A 24,776-nucleotide genomic window follows, 5' to 3' on the forward strand; every position below is an offset into this window, starting at 1 on the left:
AGTTTCTGTGCACAGGATACAGAGGAGGAGGAGGAGAGGGGAGAGGAGGAGGGAGCAGGATAAAAGGGGAGGAGGTGGAGGGGAGTGAAGAGAGTAGAAGGAGGAGGAGAAAATACAACATATAGATCAATGCAGCAGAAATAATAATCCAAAAACATCATATATGATGATAAAACACATGCTTTTCCTTGTATTGGATTATTTTCACAGTGCAGTAAGTACTTGTACTTCATTAAAGGATCTGAATACTTCCTCCCCCTCTCCTTCTTAATGATAGGTCCTGACAGTTTGGGTCACACTGATAGAGGAGAGCTGCAACCACGTCACATTTCCTGTGAGCGACAGCAGAGCTGCAGTCGAGACAAGTTTCTCTGTTTCAAGAAAGTTTCAACTGAATCCAGCAGGTTTTTCTCAACAACATCAGCATAATCTGTGCCAAACACTGGTAAGTAAACTGTCCTACAGAGACAAAATACACTCACTGAAGATTTAGTCAAAGTTTAGTTCAAACCAGAATCCATAACAAAGGAAAAAGTAACAGATAGACGAGGCCTGCTAAAGGCTAACTAGCTTAGCTAAGAAAGCCTTTGGATTGTCTAACATTCACCTAAACGCTCTTTTATCTCTCTATTTGTCTTTTAATGTTTTTGTAGTTACTGTCGTCTGCTTTTGTAAGGTAGTACAGCTGATAATAATCACTGTGTTTCAACAGTCAGTAAGTCAAATCTTCATCTCGACTGAAAGAGGAAGTTCCACTCAAGGCAACCTTCCCCTTTTCTCTGAACTTCACTGCTTCTTACTGTTGTTTACAGTTTCATTATTAAATTGGAATTAAAAGAATGTACTGTACTTTAAAAATGCATTCACTCTAATGGCATTATATGCATTGTGATTATATGTGATATTCCTTATATTCCATCAATATGTAATAACAGTTATGTTTTTTCACACTTTTTGTCTTCAGAGTGTAGATATGTCTGCTGCTTCCAGCTGTCTGCTGACTGAAGATCAGTTTCTGTGCTCCATCTGTCTGGATGTGTTCACTGATCCAGTCACCATACCATGTGGACACAACTTCTGCAAAACCTGCATCACTGAACACTGGGATAAAAATGTCCAGTGTCAGTGTCCCAACTGCAAAGAGGTTTTTGATTCAAGATCTCAACTGCGGGTCAATACTTTAATCTCTGAGATGGCTGCTCAGTTCAGACAGTCAGCTCAACAGAAAGCCAGCAGCAGCTCAGAGCAACAAGTTTCTAAACCAGGAGAAGTTCCCTGTGACGTCTGCACTGGAACCAAACTGAAGGCCCTGAAGTCCTGCCTGGTGTGTCTCGTCTCCTACTGTGAGACTCACCTGGAGCCTCATCTCACAATGTCAGGCCTGAAAAGACATCAGCTGATCGACCCTGTGGAGAACCTGGAAGGCAGGATGTGTATGGAGCACGATAAACTGCTGGAGCTCTTCTGTAAGACCGACCAGACGTGTGTCTGCATGCTCTGCACCATTTCAGCCCACATGACACACAATGTTGTTCCCCTGAAAGAAGGATACGAAGGAAAGAAGGCCGAGCTTGAGGGTGAAATTCAGCAGATGATCCAGAAGAGACGACTGAAGATTGAGGAGATCAAACACTCAGTGGAGCTCAGTAAGGAAGATGCAGACAGAGAGACAGCAGATGGTGTTCAGGTCTTCACCGCTCTGAAGGAGTCTGTTGAGAGAAGCCAGGCCGAGCTCATCGACACCATCAAAGAGAAGCAGAGAAAGACAGAGAAACAGGCTGAAGGCTTCATCAAAGAGCTGGAACAGGAAATCTCTGAGCTGAAGAAGAGAAGCACTGAGGTGGAGCAGCTCTCACAGTCTGAAGACCACCTCCTCCTCCTCCAAAGTCTCCTGTCTGTGAACGCTGCTCTACCCACAAAGAACTGGACAGAAGTCAGCGTCCGTCCGCTTTATGAGGGTACTGTAAGAACAGCTCTGCATCAGTTGGAGAAGACGCTCAATGAAGAGATGAAGAAAGTACTCAAAACTGAGCTGAAGAGGGTCCAGCAGTCGGCACTAGATGTGACATTTGATCCCGATACAGCGCATCCCTCACTTGTGTGTCATTATGGAAAACGAGTCCAACATGGTGATGAAAACAAAAATGTCCCAAACAATCTGCAGAGATTTAATAGATCTGCTTATGTCTTAGCAAAGCAGAGTTTCTCTTCAGGGAGATTTTATTATGAGGTGCAGGTTAGATCAAATACTGAATGGACATTAGGAGTGGCCAGAGAGTCGATCAACAGGAAGACATGCATCACACTGATTCCTCAAAATGGGTACTGGACGATATGTTTGAGGAATAAAAATGAGTACAAAGCTCTTGCCAGCTCTGCAGTCCTTCTCTCTCTGAAGTCTGGGCCTCAGAAGGTGGGGGTGTTTGTACATTATGAGGAGGGTCTGGTCTCCTTTTATGACGTTAATGCTGCAGCTCTTATCTACTCCTTTACTGGCTGCTGCTTCACTGAGAAACTCTATCCATTCTTTGGCCCTAGTACTAAATATGACGGTAAAACATCTACTCCTCTGGTCATCACTACTGTCTAGCGGTGTAATGGTATGAAAAAAAAGACACGGTTTGGTATGTTTATTGGTTTTGTGTTACAGTCTTTTTTTTGGTGCAGCAAGGAAAACAAAAATAATGACAACAATAATTTATTCATTCATTATCTTTAACTAGTCATCCGCACTCTGGTCAAGGGGGGTTGGAGCCAATCCCAGCTGACATTGGGCAAGAGGCGGGAAACACCCTGGACAGGTCAATAGACAATCAGAGGGCTGACACATAGAGACAGACAACCATTCATGCTCATATTCACTCCTACAGGCAATTCAAATGGGTCAATTTGCGCTGCCGAAACCTACCATGTGACCTGGGCTCCAGAATTTCTGTACCACATCTCGTAGTGGACATAAAGAGTCACTTAATACATTTTTTAATCACAATACCACTAAATGTGAAATATCAATATGTCCCTACTCTTGTCAGCAACACTGAGCAGAACAACCATTTGATTTCCTACTATTTGTCATTTAATGCAAAGGAAATGTAAATATTAAGCATATTCTGTGTATTTTTTGTTTTCATCAGATGCTGATTAATAATGTGCTGTTTTCATTTTTTCATTTTAATGTTTTGATATTACTCCATATACAGTTAGTCTTTGTTCTGTGTTACATGTAGTCTGGGCTTTTCATTCTTTTTAGTTTTTCTTAAGATTTAATAAGTAACATTCCCATATATCACCCTCTTTATGTCCTTTCACCTCATACAGTCTAATATTAAGTAAAGACAAGTTTCTCTTCCATGATATTTTTAAATCAGTAATCCCACCATCACCATTCCACCTGATATTTATTGGATTAATAGATTGGCACTGTGTCTTTGTGTTGTCTGAAGTATCTCTGGGACAATACCACTTTTAGACAGTAAATGACAGAAAGCACACTCTAATTTGACTCAAAGCCTCAAAAGACAAAACTATTATGTTGACACAAGAAACTTTAAAAACAAACTAATTGAGAGGCGATCGATCAACAAGTCAGTAATTTCTACAGCAAGTAATGAAATAAATATAAACATCATAGAAAAACAAGAAATTGTCACTTGCTGATTATGATAATGTCTTTTTTCTTGTAAATAATGTCTATACTGTTTTATTAACTCATTATTAATCTATTAAAACCATTGCCATAAATGTGACTCTGTTTCTATTCAGGTGACCAGAAATGACATTTGTCCTTGCTATTTTTGTAAAAAAATAAATAGAAAAGTATATTTGTATAAAAATTTAAATATTACCTTTTTTCTTCTTCTTTGAGGATTTAGGAAATTCAGTACAGTGGTAAGTGTAAAATGACTTTCAAAGAATACATGTTTAGTTTTTGGAAATTCATATATACTTAGTTTTCAGTTGAATGTAATGTTAAGAGATAAGGCTCACAATAACCATCAATAAAACACAATAAACACCATAGCACTGACTATAGCTCACACAGTTAAAACAAACAAACAAACAAACAAACAAACAAACAAACATGTAATTTGAGCCCCAATTGAACTAAATAATGTAAGAAAAATGCCAGTTATGCAGCTAAAGAGTGATACAAACTGGTTGAATCAGGCTGGAAATTACCTGCTGCGACGTGAGAATTAACCACAAACAATGAACAGTGAATTGGTACAATAAACTGCACATCAAACAGGGTGTGTCCTCAACAAATATACTTTAGCATTAACTTTGTTGTCTTGAACGCTCAGCAATAAACTGCCCATTAACCATCCACTTGTCTCATGTTGCTGCAGCCACTGACTGAGAAACCGGACACTACCACTCTAGTCCACTAGGTGTCCATGCCAGCCTTTCCAACACATTCAGCTTTTCTTTAACATCCAACCAGCTCTGATTCTCTGCAGTCTGGGAGCTGTTTCATGTTTTAACATGTCTTAGTAGGTAAAGAAGGCTGAAAAAGAGGACTCGATACTTGGCAGAAAAACTATTAATGTCTAATGTTCTGACATTGTGAAATCCCAGAACAATGAAAAATGAATAAAACAGGTTTGGGACTTGACAGGACTTGAATATTTCAAGTTCCAGCCCTTGCACTGAATGGACAAGTTCTCAGAAGGAATATGCACAATGAAAATAACAAATGAAAGACACTAACACAGATTTACCATCAGCACACCCCAATAAGTACTATATTTGTTTTCTCAGAAAGACTGCAAGTTTTCCAGTGAGAGTAAATGAGGCCTATTACTCTCTGACTGTGACTTTAAAGTCAGAATTCTGAGTTTAAAGTCAGAACTCAAATATATTTTTTCTTGTTTGGCCCTCATCCTCTTCCGTACCTGCTGCATTCACTGCAGAGACTATAAATAAATAAATAAATAAATAAAAGAGCACAATTCACTGTTACTCTCTTCACCTCCTGCTCTCTCTTCTCTCGTCCACTCACACATCTACTGTCCTGCCTCTTAAAGGAGCCGCTACTCTTACAACAACTCACTTCTGCTTTCATACTTTCAGCACATTTTGTTGGTTATACTAACTTTGACTTCAGTCAGGTTTTGAATGCAGGACTTTTCCTTGTAGTGGAGTATTTTCACCGTGCAGTATTAGTACTTTTACTTCATTAAAGGATCTGAATACCTCCTCCACCCCTCCTTCTTTGTCTCTGCTCCACGTCAACTTTCCAGAAATGAAACTGAAAGTTAGTGAGCGACAGCAGAGCTGCAGTCGAGACAAGTCTCTCTGTTTCTCTCTAAAGAAACTTTCAACTGAATCCAGCAGGTTTTTCTCAACAACAGCAGCAGAATCTGTGTCAAACACTGGTGAGTAAACTGTCCTACAGAGACAAAATACACTCACTGAAGATTTAGTCAAAGTTTAGTTCAAACCACAAACTGACTGTTTTACATCTGTTTGACCATTAAATTAATATTACACCATAAACGTCTCCCTCTTTATGTGAGACTGAACTGAATTTTTATCCATCTTCCCACATGTTGAGACAGTGTCCCACATTTTGATTGATTCTAGTTTGAAATTCTAACCACTGCAGGAGCAGCAACTTTTTCTAAAATCTGGCTTTTGTCCAATGGGTGTGGAGGAAGCAGGATATACTGTTATCAGCTGTTTGATGTCAATCAACAAACTGTCATTTATGTATCTTTATATTTCTACTCCACTACATTTTAGATGTACAGTGCTTAACAAATGTTTCAGAGCACCGGTTCGTGCCACAGATATCCTAAATTACCAGCATTAGTAATTACCAAAATGTTTTTTCATGTTTCTGTAACTGTTAATACACTAGTATGCAGAAGCTCTTTAACCAAAATTATATTTTTAATGCTAAAATAGATGTATTATTGTTCTTTGAATTTTCAAATTCACTGCTGTACAAAAAACTGTAAAAATAGTAAAGCACATTAAGATGTTAAATTAAAGTTATTTACTTGCTTTCCTGAACAGAAAAAAATGTTTTATTGGTTGAACGATCTGCTGGAATCATTTCTGACTTGTCAGAGAAGCCCAGTGAGCTGGCTCAAATCTGGCTATGAAAAGGTGAATTCAGTTTATTTGCCAAATAAATAACAATAATGTTTTAGTTGTCAACAAGCTTTTGAAAGATTTCTAAAATATTATGTTTTCTCGTTTTTATGACAGGTGTTCTAATAAATTTACATTTGTTAAGCACTGTATATATTGTATGTTTTCATCCACTAAATTTAGCTGACAGCTTTAGTTAGTTTTTGTCAAGATTTAAGATGAAAAACGTGATGCCTCGTCAAAGTAAAATGCTGCTTTCATGAATGCATCAATACAAAAAAAATCTCATAATATATTTGAAATATATGAAACAATCTGAGTGGGTCCATTCTGCATTTGGAGTTCTTTTACTTTTGATACTTAAAGTACATTTTGATGCTGATACCTTTGTACTTTTACTTAAGAAAGGGAGCTAAATACCTTTTTCCACCACTGGTCAAGTGCAGGTTAACCTCTCACCGTCTTTACAACTTTAAGCACAACAGGGAAACTTACAGGTCACCAAAAAAGTCATAAGCTATGGAGATCTGAACAGAGTATAATGGAAAAGAACAAAACTAAAGAAAAAGCAGCAACAAAAAATAGAAAAATACTTTGAGTTGTTTTTCAGTTTCATTTCAGGATGAGTGGGGTTCAACAAAATATACTTTTTCTCCAACAGATTGTTTGTTGGGATCTGAACTGTAATCTGTGTGGGATCATCAGGAATTACAGCATCAAAATCATTAATCATTAAGTGACACTGACATCAGATTTACTCAATTTCTTAACATGTTTATTAAAATTTTAATTTTTTTTGTTTTTTTATATAGACAGATGATTCCTCTATTTGGTAAATAAATTAAAGAATAAATAAACAAATGAATAATTAAATAAATGTACTTATTTGTTAAAGAGAGAAAAACTTCACAGGCTTTGTTCTTTAAATAATTGCATTTTTTAGTGCATCAATAAAACATTGAGCTATGTTAAACAGAAACTAATACAAATAGACTTACAAATTTAAGTATTTAAGGGAATTCAGTTAAAGTACTGTAACTTTTATTATTATTAGCATTATTTCTTGTTTTATTGAATATGATAAAGACTACCCTAATATCGCAGTAGGAATACTTTAACAGAAAAAAAACATAAATTCACACATTTTTTTAATATAATCCTACAGGAATTCATCATGAACTTGTTTGTATAATATCCCTGCAGAGTGTGTTATTTAATAACTAAAAGTTGGAGTCAAACAGCAGAAATGTCCCAGCATGCATCTGCAGTTTGAAGAAAAGTCCAAGAAATACAGTAAAAGTTCTAGTAAAGAAATGTTCAAATGGAAGTTCACTGAATTCAACGTCAGAGCAAATACTTACAGGTCTTGTGTGCCATCTAGTTGGAAGTCTGGGTATTACACCAACACTCTCCTGCTGCACTTCTATGATCTGAAAATTTAAATAATAATAATAAATTTAAAGGGTTTATTTTTGACTAAAGGGTTTTACAGTACCTCCTGAACAGCAGAGCTGACTTTAGACTTGTGTGTGTGTGTGTGTGTGTTTAAATCTCTGAAGTCTGCTGAGCTTCAGTACATGCAGTCAATACCTCTACATTTGAATATTTCCATTTCATGCTCAGGGAAATATTGTATTATACATTTTATTCCTTAATATTTTTTCTTCACTACATTTGTCTGAAAGCTTTAGTTTCTTTTCAGAGTAGTATTTCACCCCCGTCTATCCAGTGAAAATCTGTTGTTTATGATAAACTGAAGGATGAAGTGTTCCTTTATGTGTTGAGAAAATTCTCCTACTCCTTCAGCTAAATAAACTCTTCAAAAACCCTTTTGAATCAGCTGGAAAAAGCACCACAACAAAGCTGAAAACAGACGTTTTTTCTGACTTTTTATAGAAATGTGATTCTCACAGGACAACAACACAAAAATTATGATGTAAATATTACAGCAGATTAAACTACAGCAATGCATCACAACATTGCACAATCTGAAACTGAAAATACAGTAGTAAAGTGCAACATACAGATCAATGCAGCAGAAATAATAAGCCAAAAACACCATATATAATAATAAAACACTTGATTTTCCGTGTAGTGGTGTATTTTCACAGAGCAGTTAGTACTTATACTACAGTAAAGGATCTGAATACTTCCTCCACCTCTCACTCTTTATGACAGGTCATCACAGGTGGAGCCACACTGATAGGGGAGAGCTGCAACCACCATGTGAATACTTCCTCCACCACTCCTTCTTGGTGTCGGGCCACTGGGAGGTGGAGCCACAGTGAATCAGGTGAGCTTTAACTCACCTTTCCTGAAATGAAACTGAAAGTTAGTGAGTGACAGCAGAGCTGCAGTCGAGACAAGTCTCTCTGTTTCTCTCTAAAGAAACTTTCAACTGAATCCAGCAGGTTTTTCTCAACAACAGCAGCAGAATCTGTGTCAAACACTGGTGAGTAAACTGTCCTACAGAGACAAAATACACTCACTGAAGATTTAGTCAAAGTTTAGTTCAAACCAGAATCCATAACAAAGAAAAAAGTAACAGCAGATAGACGAGGCCTGCTAAAGGCTAACTGTCTTAGCTAAAATACACTTTGGCTTGCCAACCATCACTTAAAAACTCTTTTATCTCTCTTTTTGTATTTTAATCTGTTTTATACTTAGCCTACTGTTGTCTGCTTTTGTAAGGTAGTACAGCTGATAATAATCACTGTGTTTTAATAATCAGTATGAAGTCAAACCTTCAGCTTGACTCAGACAGGAAGTTCAACTCAGGGCAAACTTCCCCTTTTCTCTGAACTTCACTGTTTCTGTTGTGACTGTTTTCAGCCTTTTCAATATTGAATTGGAATTAAAACTATTTGATCGACTTTAAAAATGCATTCACTCTAATGGCAAAATTAGCAAAAGGTTATCAGTATTTTTTAATATTTAACATGTGATGCAACAGAAATGTGTTTGTCGAGTTTCAAATTCATTTCTTTCATGATTTATCTAATTTAAATGAGGATTTTCACATAAAGCAGCAGGAAGTCCAGACTTCACTGCAGGATGATGTTAACCTTTCCTGCTCTGCTCGTCCTGACCGTAGTCGGGGCACAGGGGAGATCTCCTCCAGGGCCGGCGTTGTCGCGGTTAACTCCCTCACAGCAGTGGAAGCAACAGGACTAGGCTTTACCTTTTGAACAGCAGCTTTATTTTGAACCATAAGCACCTTGGAATACACTTTTTCCTTTCTCTTCTCTTGTTATTCTCACACACTCACATACAAAACTACCGCTCGCTCTCTTCTCTTCACTGAACACACATACGCATATCACGTCACACTCTGCTTTCTCTCTTAAAGGGATTCACACACCAATCTCATAACAATGAGCTGTCTTAGTAAATCAGCTGCTGAACACATTCAGACTGAGGCCATAAATGAATTAATGATCACAGCCGATATTTGCATTGCATCATTTTCTTGGTAAATTAGGCTTTTAGTGAGGTGCAAAATGCCAAGAATATTCAGGGTGACATTCCTTATATTCCACTAATATGTAATAACAGTTGTGTTTCTTCACCCTTCTTGTCCTCAGAGTGTAGATATGTCTGCTGCTGCCAGCTGTCTGCTGACTGAAGATCAGTTTCTGTGCTCCATCTGTCTGGATGTGTTCACTGATCCAGTCAGCACACCATGTGGACACAACTTCTGCAAAACCTGCATCACTGAACACTGGGATAAAAATGTCCAGTGTCAGTGTCCCAACTGTAAAAAGGTTTTCTATACCAGACCTGAGCTGCAGGTGAATACTTTCATCTCTGAGATGGCTGCTCAGTTCAGACAGTCAGCTCAACAGAAAGTCAGCAGCAGCAGCTCAGAGCAGCAAGTTTCTAAACCAGGAGAAGTTCCCTGTGACGTCTGCAGTGGAACCAAACTGAAGGCCCTGAAGTCCTGCCTGGTGTGTCTGGAGTCCTACTGTGAGACTCACCTGCAGCGTCATCTGACAGCGTCAGGCCTGAAAAGACATCAGCTGATCGACCCTGTGGAGAACCTGGAAGGCAGGATGTGTCCGAAGCATGATAAACTGCTGGAGCTGTTCTGTAAGACCGACCAGACGTGTGTCTGCATCCTCTGCACTCATTCAGACCACAAGACACACGATGTTGTTCCTCTGAAAGAAGAATATGAAGGAAAGAAGGCTGAGCTGGGGAAGACAGACACTGACATTCAGCAGATGATCCAGAAGAGACGACTGAAGATTGAGGAGATCAAACACTCAGTGGAGCTCAGTAAGGAAGATGCAGACAGAGAGACAGCAGATGGTGTTCAGGTCTTCACCGCTCTGAAGGAGTCTGTTGAGAGAAGCCAGGCCGAGCTCATCGACACGATCAAAGAGAAGCAGAGAAAGACAGAGAAACAGGCTGAAGGCTTCATCAAAGAGCTGGAACAGGAAATCTCTGAGCTGAAGAAGAGAAGCACTGAGGTGGAGCAGCTCTCACAGTCTGAAGACCACCTCCACCTCCTCCAAAGCTTCACCTCCCTGAACGCTGCTCCACCCACCAAAGACTGGACAGAAGTCAGTGTCCGTCCATCTTCATATGAGGGGACTGTGAGGAGAGCTGTGAATCAGCTGGAGGAGACGCTCAGTAAACAGATGAAGAAGCTGTTTGAGGCTGAGCTGAAGAGGGTCCAGCAGTCTGCAGTGGATCTGACACTTGATCCTGATACAGCACAACCTGCTCTCATCCTGTCTGATGATGGAAAACAAGTTAAACATGGTGATGTAAAGAAGAATCTCCTAGACAACCCAGAGAGATTTTATTGTCCCTGTGTCTTAGCAAAGCAGAGTTTCTCTTCAGGAAGATTTTACTACGAGGTTCAGGTTAAAGAGAAGACTAAGTGGGATTTAGGAGTGGTCAGAGAGTCGATCAACAGGAAGGGAGTCATCACACTGTCACCTCAGAATGGTTACTGGACAATATGGTTGAGGAATGAAAATGAGTATGATGCTTGTGCTGACCCTCCAGTCCGTCTCTCTCTGAAGTCTGGGCCTGAGAAGGTGGGGGTGTTTGTGGATTATGAGGAGGGTCTGGTCTCCTTTTATGATGTTGATGCTGCAGCTCTTATCTACTCCTTTACTGGCTGCTGCTTCACTGAGAAACTCTACCCATACTTTGGTCCTTGTAATAATGATGCTGGTAAAAACTCTGCCCCTCTGATCATCTCTCCTGTCAATCACACTGAGTAGAACAATTGTTTGATTTTCTACAGAAACATTCACTGTTAGTCAATAAAATAAATGTGTACTGACTGGTGACGTAAAGTTTAAATATAGTTGATTAAGCAGATTCTGATCAATGTGTTTTTTCTACTTTATTTCTTTACATTCAGTCTGATTTATTTTAATAACTGCATTTCCTGCCTTCAAGACGGTTCAATCATCAGAACAATGTACTCATAAATAAGAAGCTTTAAATGTCTGGGAGCCAAATTCAAAACTCTTTATTGTCTGATCATTGTTTATGTAAGAAGTTTTTCATATTGACACAAATTACTCAAGAAAGTGATATGAAACCCCTTATATGTTAATGGAAGCTTTTAAAAATAAGGTGTTTCAATGGTTTTATTCTGTACCATGTTAAATTAAAGGACACAATAGGGATTTCTTTCTGGTGTGTTTTCAGGGGTACATTTTATACATATATGTTCATAATTAATTTAAACATTAATGAAATCTGATAATTAACCATTTAGCTGCAGTAGTTTTACACACCAGAGATAAAATGTCTCAACTGTCTGCTGTGGTATTGTTTCTTTCAAATTGTGTTCCCCTCTCTGTCGACTGTAAAGTTTGAACAAAAGTGAATAAATTCTCAAATGAATGAAAACAAAGCGTTTTCACTGCAATTCTCTTAAAGTACCTCAATATTGTACCACATTTTACTGAGAAATATTCTACTTTTACTTCACTACATTTAACAGCTATAGTTTGTTTTTCAAATTAAGATAACAAAACATGATCCGCTTATAAAATATGATTAGTTGCTACAGATAAAACTACCAAAATGATATCAAGGAATACGAATTAATTTGACAACAATAAAGTATTTCTTACGTATGAATACATTAACAATAATGGTCCAAAAACAATATAGTATAACTGACTACTTTTACTACGTCAAGTACATTTTGTTGCTTGTACTTAATATGTACTTGTATAAACCTGAGTGTTTTCCTTTTTCTAGTTGTCTGATTAGATAGCTTTAGTTGCTTTTCAGTTTTTTGTCCCTTTCCCGTCCCATTAATGTCACGTATCTCCAGATGTGATGATGAATGTTTGTATTAGAATTAAGGATGAAATGTTCCTTTATTATGTTGAGAACACTCTCCAACTTCTTCGGCTAAATAAAGTCTTAAATTCCCTCTCAGATCAGCTGGAAAATGCATCGTCACAAAGCTGGGGGAAAAAAATGCAGTTTTTCTGACTTTTTAGAGATACGTTATAAAGATTTGACAATCTTACAGAATATGATGCATTGCTGTAGATTAAACTAGCCAACAGCATATAAAGGAGTTAAAATCAGCACAACCTCAAACATCTACAGCTGTAAAATGCAACGTTCACATTAATGCAGCAGTAATATTATATAAAAACTTCTTATATGATATTGAGCAGTAAAAAATGCCCTTTGTTTTCATACTTTAACTATACTTAAGCAACAGACACATAGTTTTACTCTTTAAAAACCCTCTTTGATCAGCTGCAAAATGCATTGTCACAAAGCTGAAAACATCTTTTTTAATGACTTTTTAGAGACACATGTTGCTCACAGGACAGCAATGCTAAAAATAATTTAATAGAATATGATTCATTGCTGTAGATTAAACTACCCAACAGCATCAAGGAGTAAAAATTAGCACAACCTTAAACAGCAATAAAATGCAACACACACATTAATGGAGCAGTAATATTAACACAAATACATCTTATATAATAATAAAACACTGAAAGGGATGATTTAACTGCACAATTTAAAATACTTTTAAAGGCTTGGAATGCAGGACTTTAACTTGTAGTGGAGTCTTTTCACAGTGTGGCATTAGTGCTTTACTTTAGGATCTGAACACTTCAAGTCAGCATGTAACGCTTGTGATTCGTTACATTGTTACAATAATATTATTTTACCAAATTGTGGCTTCACTTTAACAATTTAATATAGGAATTGTCATTTATTCCTTTATTTAAGTTTCTTCTCAGTTATGACTAACTGTCAATCTAGATAATAAAATAAATATTTGCTATTCGTTCCTTGTATGGATTTGTTTGTGTTTTATAAAGGATTTGAACCTGAGCCAGACCACACAATAATAACAACATTTATACAACAAATAAACACTCTGGTATCAGATCGATCCTCGTTGTCCGCTGATACACAAGATCAGATATCGGTTCTGGGATGAAAAAAAATGGTATTGGAACAGGAGAAAGGAGCACAAAATGTCCCATAAAGAATGAATCCCAACCATGCACCTAAGGAAGTGTATAAAGAAATGAGAATAGATGAATAAGAAAATAAGAAAAGGTGTACAAAGAACAGAAACGTATACTTTTCTCTTTTGTACTCACCATGTGTCTCTGTCTTCTGCTGTATCTATATATTATTAGAGGATAAAAACAATTCTCTTATAAAGTGTGTCATCATGTCAGTTGTCCAGCAGATGGTGGAGTCACACCACAGATCAGAACAAGAGTTTATAGTAAATGACTTTATTGAAAGGCTGAACAGAAAACACTCACATGTCAGTCAGCAGTTTTAAAAACTTTAACAGACACACTTTATGTACATTTATTTAATTTTACACAATAAATACTAATAACCTTGTTGAATACTAAAATTGACCTAAACAGATAGAAACATTTTCTTTCAGCAGGACTCAGGTTTAGCGGTGACCTTTGACCTGCAGGCGGTTCAGGCGGGGTTGGCGTTGGGCCGTGTGGACGAGGGTCTGGTGATGGTGCTGTGGCAGATCTGATAGCAGGTTTGGTTCTGTCCCCCGTCGTCCTCTGCTCCGTACACCGTCAGACACAAATCCATCCACGGACGCTCACCTGATGCAGACACAAGATCAACATTTCACACCTGAGATCAACTTCACACACTCAACACGTTTCCACCACTTTCACAGAGAAACGCTGAAGATAACTCGTGTTCACAAATCAACTCTGTTTACTGTTGTCTATTGTCTTGCCATTTACTCTTAGAAATGTCTGTTTATTGCTCCGATGTTGTTTCTTTACCTAAATGTTATGATCTTTATGCCGTGGTTCAGCGAGTGGTGTATATTTGGTGTATTTTTCACCAGAAAACTCCTCAGAGTTTTGAATAAAATGACAAATGCACAACTTTACGTGTAATAAGGTATTTCTCAATGCTGGAAAAAAGAAACATTACATCATTACATTTACTCAAGTACTGTACTTGACTGATACATTTTTCCTTTCGTTTTCCATTTTATGTTAGCATACTTCTGCCACAGTTCAGAGGTAAATACTGTACTATTTACTCCACTACATTTGTCTGACAGCTTCAGTTACTTTTCACAGTTTATTATCCCCTTCCTATAAAAAACAACAACATGTGTCTCCCTCATGGCAGGTCTGACTGCCAAAGCCATCCGACCTCTGCAACTCATCCAGAATGCAGCTGCTCGATTGGTCTTCAGTCTTCCCAAATTTTCACACACAACACCCCTCCTCCGCTCCCTCCACTGGCTACCGGTGGCTGCGCGGATACATTTCAAGACTCTAGCTCTGACGTACTCTGCTGCTAACGGTTCAGGTCCTACTTACATCCAGGACCTTGTCAAACTCTACACCCCTGCCCGTCCTCTCCGCTCTGCATCAGCCAAACAGCTGGCGACTCCCACTCTGCGTGGGTCAACTCGCCTCAAAACCACCTCCAGACTTTTCTCTGTCTTGGCTCACAAATGGTGGAACGAGCTCCCTACCGACATCAGGACCTCAGACAGCCTGTACATCTTCCGCTGCAGACTGAGGACCTATCTCTTCCAACAATACCTCGGTTAAGTCATGGTCACCTAACATATATATTTAAAAAAATTTTTTTTTAAAAATGCTCTTCTTCTTTTCTTCTTTAACATATAGCACTCCTTTAGCGATGACAGTTGGCTCTTAAAGTTCTGTACTTACTTGATTCCTGTGGTCTAAGTCTAGTACCTTCAGGTTGAATGCACTTATTGTAAGTCGCTTTGGACAAAAGCGTCTGCTAAATGACATGTAATGTAATGTAATGTCCAGATGTGTTGATTTTGAATGTTTGTGTGTGCATGTCCGTGTCTCCTCGTCGCAACATTAAGGTAGGCATCCCGTCCTAACTGCCATCTTGTTACTTTTATTTGGCCCTGGGGCTTCATCCTCCCGCTCCGTTGCAGAGGCATGGAGCGACGGTGAGCTGGAGGGGGCGAGCAGTTCGGTCGGAGCGCGTGCTTGGGTGCAGTAGAGCTCAGAGGTAGGCTGCTCTTAACTGTCTGCTGTTGCAGTTTGTCTCTCAGTGCGCTAGTTGTGACACTCTCTCTCTTTGTCGCTGTACAGCGGGGCGCTGTAGCCAGCGTCTCCCACTCTCCTAGTTCTGCACTTATCCGTTTGGCGTCCTGGTGTGTATCCGGTCATCGGCCACCACGACGAGGTCTGCTGCTGTCCTGGCTCTGCTAAGTGTGGACTGAGAAGCTCCACTGTCTCGGGTCACTCCACGTGCCCACAGTTTCGGTCCTTTGTGGACGAGATTCAGACAAATTAAAGCCAAGTTTGGCTCGCCCGTCACCTGTCTTTTTAATTAGTTTTTATAAGCCAATATTAATTTTAAAGAGTAAATATTTCGTTGTTTAATTAAGCTTGTTTCTGTTTAGGGTTTGATTAATAATAGTTTGGGGTTATTTTTCTTATTATATTAGGTTGATAATTATATCCTTTGGTTTAATGTTTGATTTGTTTTAAATAAAATTGATGTACTGTGAAACCACGACCTCTGGCCCGCGTGTGTGATTCCGGACCTGTGTTGACCTTTTGTAGGGCAATTTCCTAGGTTAGAATCCCAGGTGGCGTTGTTGGCAACTCACATTACACATAAACACGCATACACAGACACACTCACACCCGCTCCCGCCACATAAACAAAGTCTTGAAAAACCCTTTTGGATCAGCTAGAAAATGCATCATAACAAAGCTAAAAACAGCTGTTAAAAACACACCAAAATAATAATAATAAATATGATGCATTAATGTAGGTTAAACTACAATGCATCAACACATTGCACAATCTGAAACATATACAGCAGTAAAATGCAACATACAGACCAATGCAGCAGTAATATTAATCCAAAAACATCATATATAATGATACAACACCTGCTTTTCCTTGTAGTGGAGTATTTTCACAGAGCAGTTAGTACTTTTACTACAGAAAAGGATCTGAATACTTCCTCCACCTCTCCCTCTTTATGACAGGTTGGGTCATACTAAAAGGGGAGAGCTGCAACCACGTCACATTTCCTGTTATCGACAGCAGAGCTGCAGTCAAGACAAGTCTCTCTGTTTCTCTCTAAAGAAACTTTCAACTGAATCCAGCAGGTTTTTCTCAACAACAGCAGCAGAATCTGTGTCAAACTCTGGTGAGTAAACTGTCCTACAGAGACAAAATACACTCACTGAAGATTTAGTCAAAGCTTAGTTCAAACCAGAAACTGACTGTTTTACATCTGATTAACCATTAAATGAATATTACACCATAAATATGTGTCCATTTAGATTTTTTAAATCTAAATGGACACATATTTATTTTATTTTATATTAAAACTAACAGAGGTAAAAACCAAACCAGTGAGTGAACTCTGACTAGTTAAGTTCAGAAAGAATACACTCACAGCTAGCATTAGCATTAGCTTCAGATAGGGAGACCAGGTGTCCCTCTTTATGTGAGACTGAACTGCATTTTTATCCATTGTCCCAAATATTGATTAATTCTAGTTTGAAAAGTCAAACCACTGCAGGAGCAGCCACATTTCTAAAGTCTGGCTTATATCCAATGGGTGTGGAGAAACAGGAAGTACTGTCATCATGCGGCTGTTTGATTTCAATCGACAAACCGTCATTTATGTAACTTTATACTTTTACTTCACAACATTTTAGAAAATGTTGGACAAATATTGTACTTTCTACTCCACAACACTAAGCTGACAGCTTTAGTTACTATTCATATCAAGATTTATCATGAAAAAAATGAATGTAAAAGGATTAAGCTTTTTTTGTAATACATTACACAGTATAATGGTAATAAAATTGAGTCATACCTTGACAAGAGTAAAATGCTGCTTAAACAAATGCATTAATAGTAGTAATAATCCAATAATATATGTGTTTATACAGTATATAACAATCTGAGTGTGACTTTTGATTAAGTACATTTTGATGCTGATACTTTTGTACTTTTACTTAAGTAAGGGAGCTGAATATACAGTGGCCCTGAAGTGCAAACCACACCAGCAATTCACACAACACACCAGCAATTCGCCACATTATTTTGGCATTGTTGTCCTGTAAAAAACATCTGTTTCTAGCTTTGTAACGATATATTTTCCAGCTGATCCAAAAGGGTTTTTAAAGAGTTTATTTAGCTCTCAACACATGAAGGAACACTTCATCCTTTATCACAAACAACAGATACATGATTTTCACTGGACAAGACGGGGATGAAATACTACTCTGAAAATAAACTAAAGCTTTCAGAAAAATTTAGTGAAGAAAAACTATTCAGGAAGAAAATATACAATACAATATTTCTCTCTGAGCATGAAATGAAAATACTCAATGGTAGAAGTATTGATTCCATGTACTGAAGCTCAGCAGACTTCAGAGATTCAAACATACAAGTCATAAGTCGGCTCTGCTGTTCAGGAGATACTGTAAAACCCTTCTGTCAGTGTGTCTGTGTGCATATGTTTAAGATAAGTGTATACATATGAGAAAGAGAGAGAAATAAAGTCAATACAAACAAGCCAGCAAAAAGAACACAGAATAATAATGATTGTAATAATATTGGCTTAATCATGCAGTATGTGTAAGTGTCAAGGCACATAGTGCAGAGTGAACCGACACAACAAATACATTTTCCGCGCAACGCAATTTGATTATATCACGTGGAGTGTCCATGTAAAGTTAACACTTCATCTCCTCTCTGCAGGTAAGAGTTTTATACTGCAAAGTGAGAAAGAATGACAGTAAAGTGTTTATCCTTCATGTCAGCTCAATGAATTTACCATAAATATCACAATACGGGCGCACTACATAGGGGCGACTGGTTTGACTATGGAGAAGTGAATGAAGGGAGGAACCAATCAGGAGGAGGATCAGTGTCCAATATGTACCTACCCTTTCCATTTTGATGAATTGCTGGCGTGTTTTGCACTTCAGGGCCACCGTATGAATACCTTTTTGCACCACTGGTCAAGTGCAGGTTAACCTCTCACCGTCTTTACAACTTTAAGCACAACAGGGAAACTTACAGGTCACCAAAAAGTCATAAGCTATTGCAGATCTGAATAGAATATGATGGAAACTAACCTAAAGTTAAAAAATGCAGCAACATAAACTAGTAAAATACTTTAATAGTTATTTTTTAGTTTTACTTGGGGATGGGGTTCAACACAAACTACTTTTTGTCCCACATTGGTTTGTTGGGATCTGGTCAGCCTGAGTTAAGCTACTTTACAGACCTAAAATTTATCTAACCATAACCACTGAGCAGCTTTTTTTCTTTAATCAAAATTGGTGCTTGGGGAAATTCAGTGGTCACTAGAAATACTACAACTTCCAGTCAGCATACTATGTGGTATTCAGGGGTACATTTTGTACATATATGTTCATAATTCATTTAAAGATTAACAAAATCTGATCTTAAACCATTTAGCTGCAGTAGTTTAACACACCAGAGAAAGAAAATGACTCAACTGCCTGTTGTATTACTTTTATTTGTATTGTGTTCACCTCTCTGTAGACTGTTTCACTGCATTTGTTTTAAAGTATCTCAAAATTGTACCAAATTTTAGAGAGAAATATCGTTTTTTCAGTTTAATCTTCCTGCTGTTGGTGTGATTAAGCTCCATTACACAGTTAGAAGAGGCAACAGGACTGATCTCAGATCTGCAGCTCTGTCTCAGCTCGTAGTTTTAGTAGTTTTACTTTCATAGTTTTGTTTTAAATTGTTTGTTGGTAGAGTTTAATAAGCTATTTTAAACCGCTGACATATCTAATATATTAAATATTTGCACCTCTGGCTGGTTTTGTGATGAAATGTATCAGTTTGTCATTAAATTAAAGAACTGCATCCTTAAAATGAGAGGAGAAACATTAAAATTGAAAATCAACAACAAAAAGAGAAGATGACAGTTTGGTGACATCAGTAAATGTGACTCATGTTGCTGTTGCTGTTAAAAAAATTAAACTTGCTTAATACAACCTTTTATTTCCAGACTTCACATTAAATAGCTTAAAAACGTGTAAAACCTGCTGTTAACGTTCACATTTCAACCTCACAGTTGACTTAAAACATGTCAACAATGTCACCTTCAGCAACACCTGAACTGAAAAGTTAACCAACCTTTCAGATCCTCTTCAGCTGAGGGTGGAGGAGCAGCTCCACCTCCCTCCTGACAAGTTTCTGTGCACAGGAGGAGAAAATACCACATATAGATCAATGCAGAAAGCAGAAATAATAATCTAAAAACATCATATATAATGATAAAACACCTGCTTTTCCTTGTATTGGATTATTTTTACAATGCAGTAAGTACTTGTACTACAGTAAAGGATCTGAATACTTCCTCCCCCTCTCCCTCTTAATGATAGGTCCTGACAGTTTGGGTCACACTGATAGAGGAGAGCTGCAACCACGTCACATTTCCTGTTATCGACAGCAGAGCTGCAGTCGAGACAAGTCTCTCTGTTTCTCTCTAAAGAAACGTTCAACTGAATCCAGCAGGTTTTTCTCAACAACAGCAGCAGAATCTGTGTCAAACACTGGTGAGTAAACTGTCCTACAGAGACAAAATACACTCACTGAAGATTTAGTCAAAGTTTAGTTCCATAACAAAGAAAAAAGTAACAGCAGACAGGCAAGGCCTGCTAAAGGCTAACTAGCTTAGCTAAGAAAGCCTTTGGATTGTCAAACATTCAACTAAAAACTATTTTATCTCTCTTTTTGTCTTTTAATGTTTTTGTAGTTACTGTTGTCTGCTTTTGTAAGGTAGTACAGCTGATAATAATCACTGTGTTTCAACAATCAGTAAGTCAAATCTCCATCTCGACTCAAGGCAAACTTCCCTTTTCTCTGAACTTCACTGATTCTTACTGTTGTTTACCTTTTAAATTGGAATTGGAGTTTTCTATATAACATCAGCGATGCACAACATATCAGAAAACAGAAAAGCTATAGTTTGCGGAGTGAAAAGGAAAATGACCTTGGCACTGAAACATCTACTACACTTTGAAAAAACCAACTGAATTATATTTACTTAAATCAATCAATTATGAATAAAATCAAAGAAGCAATGAGGGCGGCTGTGGCTCAGTCGGTAGAGTGGGTTGCCCACCGATCGGAGGGTTGGTGGTTCGATCCCTGACCTTGGCAGCTGTTGGGCCTCATAACGGGGCGTCAAATATATGATATATATATGGTTACAGATACCAATTGCCTCCATCACGGGTCACCAAAAATGTTGGGAATTAAGGATAGCTCTTTTATGAATCAATGATGACCTTGCACAGGGTGTCAAATATGTTAACAAAAGGGCGTTATCATAAATGCTATCCCTCCCATAAGGATACCAAATATGTAGAAATGAACCTGAGCAACACTTGTGCGGATCTCACGGTTCAAAAGTGTGGTTAGATGGCAATAAGAATTATTAATAATTATCATTATTATTAATTATAAGAAATGATATGACTTGATTTACTCTAAGTCAGCTCGTTGGGGCACCATCTGTTAAACAGAAAAATATAGCCAATTCACTTAAATCAGTCTCATAAAGTTACTAAACTATCAATTTGGAACACTGATTATTAATTATGAATATAATTATTATCAAATTACCATATTAATATTTAGTAGTGGTTGAAGGAATCGTGGATTCTTGTCACAGCATTCACAGTGTACAACATTAAATAGACAGCATTTGTAATCAAAAGGTATTTATTCTAAAAACAAGTAAAGCAAATAAAGCACACATCTATAAAGTATAGAGAGCTACATTACAAAAGAGAGGAAACGTGTGTGTGTGTGTGTGTGTGTGTGAGGGAGGGGGGGTTGAAGCTCCCCACACAATGAGTCGTAAAAATTCCAGTTGTGAAGGGGTGACTAGGCCTTTTGGCCTAGTGAGAGCTGCAAAACTGTGTTTGGTTACAGTTAATTTAAATTATATTATGTGTATATCAGTGTATGAGCAAATCACGTATGGTGAATCCAGGCCTCTGGATTCCCTCCTGAAGAAGAGGTGTTGCTTCTCTGGGGAGCGGTGGAGAAAGAGAGAGAAGGGAGGGAGGACTGGCTCCCTTATAGCAGACCAGCGGACCACCTGCAGTGTCAAGGTGCCTTGACCAATGAGGTGACCTGGAAGGTGTCGTAAATGCCGAGCATTCTGGGAGGGAAGTTCTTGGGAGGACACAAAATGGCGGTGACCTGCCATTTTGTGAGTTGACTCTTTTAAGCTGTTTAAGCATTTAGTCCACAAATGTTAAAGTCCACAAATCAACCCAAGATTCACCTGTGGTACGATCCCAACACAGCCTACATGTCGAAGTATCCTTGAGCAAGATACTGAACCCCAAATTGCTCCCGATGCTGCGTTCATCGGTATGCGAATGAATTCCCAATGGTGGCAGGTGGGACCGTTTAGGGTAACCTCTGCCACCAGTATGAATGTGTGTGTGAATGGGTGAATGAGCACAGTCTGTAGTGTAAAGCGACTAAAAAAGCACTACATAAGTGCAGGTCCATTTACCATTTACCAATGAGCCAGTTACACCTCAGTTCTACCTGAACTATGTTGTTATATTTTATTTTCAGCTGTCTTTTGCCAGCAGGATTTCAACAAAATTAATAAATTGTAGGTTCAATTCAAAACCATTACTTTGGTTGTGGTGCACAAGTGTAACTCAGAGTGAACCTACTCTGAGTTGATTGAACTATTTCAAATCAGCTTTTCTGGAACCGGAAACTCAGAGTTTCCCATCTGAGGGTAAATCAACTCAGAGTTCAGGGATAGGTTCAGGGTTAGTTGAACCTTCTACCTGGAACGGGGCCCAGGACTTGACTGCAGGATGAGCTGTCTTAGTGAATCAGGTGCCGAACACATTCAGACTGAGGCCATGAAGCTACGGCAAATATTTGCCTTGCACGATTTTCTCAGTTAATTTGGTTCAATTAGTTGGGTGCAATATGACAAACACATTCATGGTGATATTCCTTATATTCCATCAATATGTCATAACAGTTGTGTTTTTTCACCCTTCTTGTCCTCAGAGTGTAGATATGTCTGCTGCTGCCAGCTGTCTGCCGACTGAAGATCAGTTTCTGTGCTCCATCTGTCTGGATGTGTTCACTGATCCAGTCACCATACCATGTGGACACAACTTCTGCAAAACCTGCATCTCTGAACACTGGGATAAAAACGTCCAGTGTCAGTGTCCCAACTGTAAAAATGTTTTCAACACAAGACCTGAGCTGCAGGTGAATACTTTCATCTCTGAGATGGCTGCTCAGTCCAGACAGTCAGCTCAACAGAAAGTCAGCAGCAGCAGCTCAGAGCAGCAAGTTTCTGAACCAGTAGAAGTTCCCTGTGACATCTGCACTGGAACCAAACTGAAGGCCCTGAAGTCCTGCCTGGTGTGTCTGGTCTCCTACTGTGAGTTTCACCTGGAGCCTCATCTGACAACATCAGGCCTGAAAAGACATCAGCTGATCGACCCTGTGGAGAACCTGGAAAGCAGGATGTGTACAGAGCACGATAAACTGCTGGAGCTGTTCTGTAAGACCGACCAGACTTGTGTCTGCATGCTCTGCACCATTTCAGCCCACACAACACATAATGTTGTTCCTCTGAAAGAAGGATATGAAGGAAAGAAGGCCGAGCTTGAGGGTGAAATTCATCAGATGATACAGGAGAGAGAGTTGAAGATCGAGGAGATCAAACACTCAGTGGAGCTCAGTAAGGAAGATGCAGACAGAGAGACAGAAGATGGTGTTCAGGTCTTCACCGCTCTGAAGGAGGCTGTTGAGAGAAGCCAGGCCGAGCTCATCGACACGATCAAAGAGAAGCAGAGAAAGACAGAGAAACAGGCTGAAGGCTTCATCAAAGAGCTGGAACAGGAAATCTGTGAGCTGAAGAAGAGAAGCACTGAGGTGGAGCAGCTCCCACAGTCTGAAGACCACCTCCACCTCCTCCAAAGCCTCCTGTCTCTGAATGCTGCTCTACCCACAACGAACTGGACAGAACTCAACGTCCGACCGCTTCATGAGGGGACTGTAAGAAGAGCTCTGCATCAGTTGGAGGAGATGCTCAATGAAGAGATGAAGAAAGTGGTAAACACTGAGCTGAAGAGGGTCCAGCAGTCTGCAGTGGATGTGACACTTGATTATGATACAGCACATCCCAACCTCATTGTGTCTTATTACGGAAAACGAGTCCAATATCGTGATGAAAAGAAAGATGTCCCAAACAATCAGGAGAGATTTAATAGAAGTGCTTATGTCTTAGCAAGGCAGAGTTTCTCTTCAGGGAGATTTTATTATGAGGTTAGTGTTAGACGGTATACTGACTGGACATTAGGAGTGGCCAGAGAGTCGATCAACAGAAAAGGAAATATTTTTTTGAGCCCTTCGAATGGGTACTGGTCAATATGTTTGAGGAATAGAGATGAGTACAAAGCTTTTAATGAGTATCCAGTCTATCTCTCTCTGAAGTCTCATCCTGAGAAGGTGGGGGTATTTGTGCATTATGAGGAGGGTCTGGTCTCCTTTTATGATGTTTATAATGCAGCTCTCATCTACTCCTTTACTGGTTGCAGCTTCACTGAGGAACTCTACCCATTCTTTGGTCCCAGTGACAATGAAACATCTACTTATCTGCATATCACTCCTGTCTAGGGGTGTAATGGTACAAAAAGATCATGGTTTGGTATGTACCTTGGTTTACAGTTACAGTCTTTCTTTTGTTTTAGCAGGGGAAAATAATAATAATAATAATAATTCATTCATTTTTCATCCTTTACCTCTTATGTAAACTTGAGTCGTGAGGGGCTGGAGCCGATCCCAGCTGACACTGGGCGAGAGGCGGGGTACACCTGTACAGGTCAGACTTTCACAGTGCTGACACATAGAGATAGACAACCATTCATGCTCATATATATCAATCCTACAGACAATCCAACCTGAGCTTTCTTACCACTATATTTGAAATATCAATACATCCCTACTCCTGTCAGCAACACTGGGCAGAATAACCATTTGATTTTCTACTATTTCTCATTTAATGCAAAGAAAATGTAAATATCAAATGTATTATGTGTATTTTTTGTTAATAATGTGCTGCTTTGATTTTTTCTTTTTAATGTTTT

At 38.7% G+C, this 24,776-nt stretch overlaps 3 protein-coding genes across 3 annotated transcripts; all 3 read left to right on the top strand.

Moving 5' to 3' along the window:
* The first annotated feature begins 339 nt into the window (after positions 1-339).
* Positions 340-3,762, top strand: LOC131973680 (E3 ubiquitin-protein ligase TRIM39-like). The gene is made up of 2 exons (XM_059335734.1): positions 340-445; positions 965-3,762. Exon 2 carries the CDS (start codon positions 974-976, stop codon positions 2,588-2,590), a length of 1,617 nt encoding a protein of 538 aa, XP_059191717.1. The 5' UTR covers positions 340-445; positions 965-973; the 3' UTR covers positions 2,591-3,762.
* A 4,806-nt stretch (positions 3,763-8,568) lies between these two features.
* Positions 8,569-11,951, top strand: LOC131973974 (E3 ubiquitin-protein ligase TRIM21-like). Its single transcript, XM_059336121.1, has one exon. It carries the CDS (start codon positions 9,693-9,695, stop codon positions 11,334-11,336), a length of 1,644 nt encoding a protein of 547 aa, XP_059192104.1. The 5' UTR covers positions 8,569-9,692; the 3' UTR covers positions 11,337-11,951.
* A 9,836-nt stretch (positions 11,952-21,787) lies between these two features.
* On the top strand, positions 21,788-24,492 carry LOC131973724 (E3 ubiquitin-protein ligase TRIM21-like). The gene is made up of 2 exons (XM_059335785.1): positions 21,788-21,850; positions 22,684-24,492. The coding sequence occupies exons 1-2, from the start codon at positions 21,788-21,790 to the stop codon at positions 24,304-24,306; spliced, it is 1,686 nt and encodes a 561-aa protein (XP_059191768.1). The 3' UTR covers positions 24,307-24,492.
* Positions 24,493-24,776: the final 284 nt, after the last annotated feature.

This window comes from Centropristis striata, chromosome 6, assembly GCF_030273125.1.
Source record: "Centropristis striata isolate RG_2023a ecotype Rhode Island chromosome 6, C.striata_1.0, whole genome shotgun sequence".
Classification (NCBI taxonomy): Eukaryota; Metazoa; Chordata; class Actinopteri; order Perciformes; family Serranidae; genus Centropristis; species Centropristis striata.

What these genes read in the sequence shown, in the direction of transcription:
- LOC131973974 (XM_059336121.1), top strand. Translation starts at nt 9,693, where the DNA reads ATGTCTGCTGCTGCCAGCTGTCTGCTGACTGAAGATCAGTTTCTGTGC.
- LOC131973680 (XM_059335734.1), top strand. Translation starts at nt 974, where the DNA reads ATGTCTGCTGCTTCCAGCTGTCTGCTGACTGAAGATCAGTTTCTGTGC.
- LOC131973724 (XM_059335785.1), top strand. Translation starts at nt 21,788, where the DNA reads ATGCCGAGCATTCTGGGAGGGAAGTTCTTGGGAGGACACAAAATGGCG. An exon ending in TGGCGGTGACCTGCCATTTT is followed by an intron (nt 21,851 to 22,683) that starts GTGAGTTGACTC and finishes TCTTGTCCTCAG; the next exon opens with AGTGTAGATATGTCTGCTGC.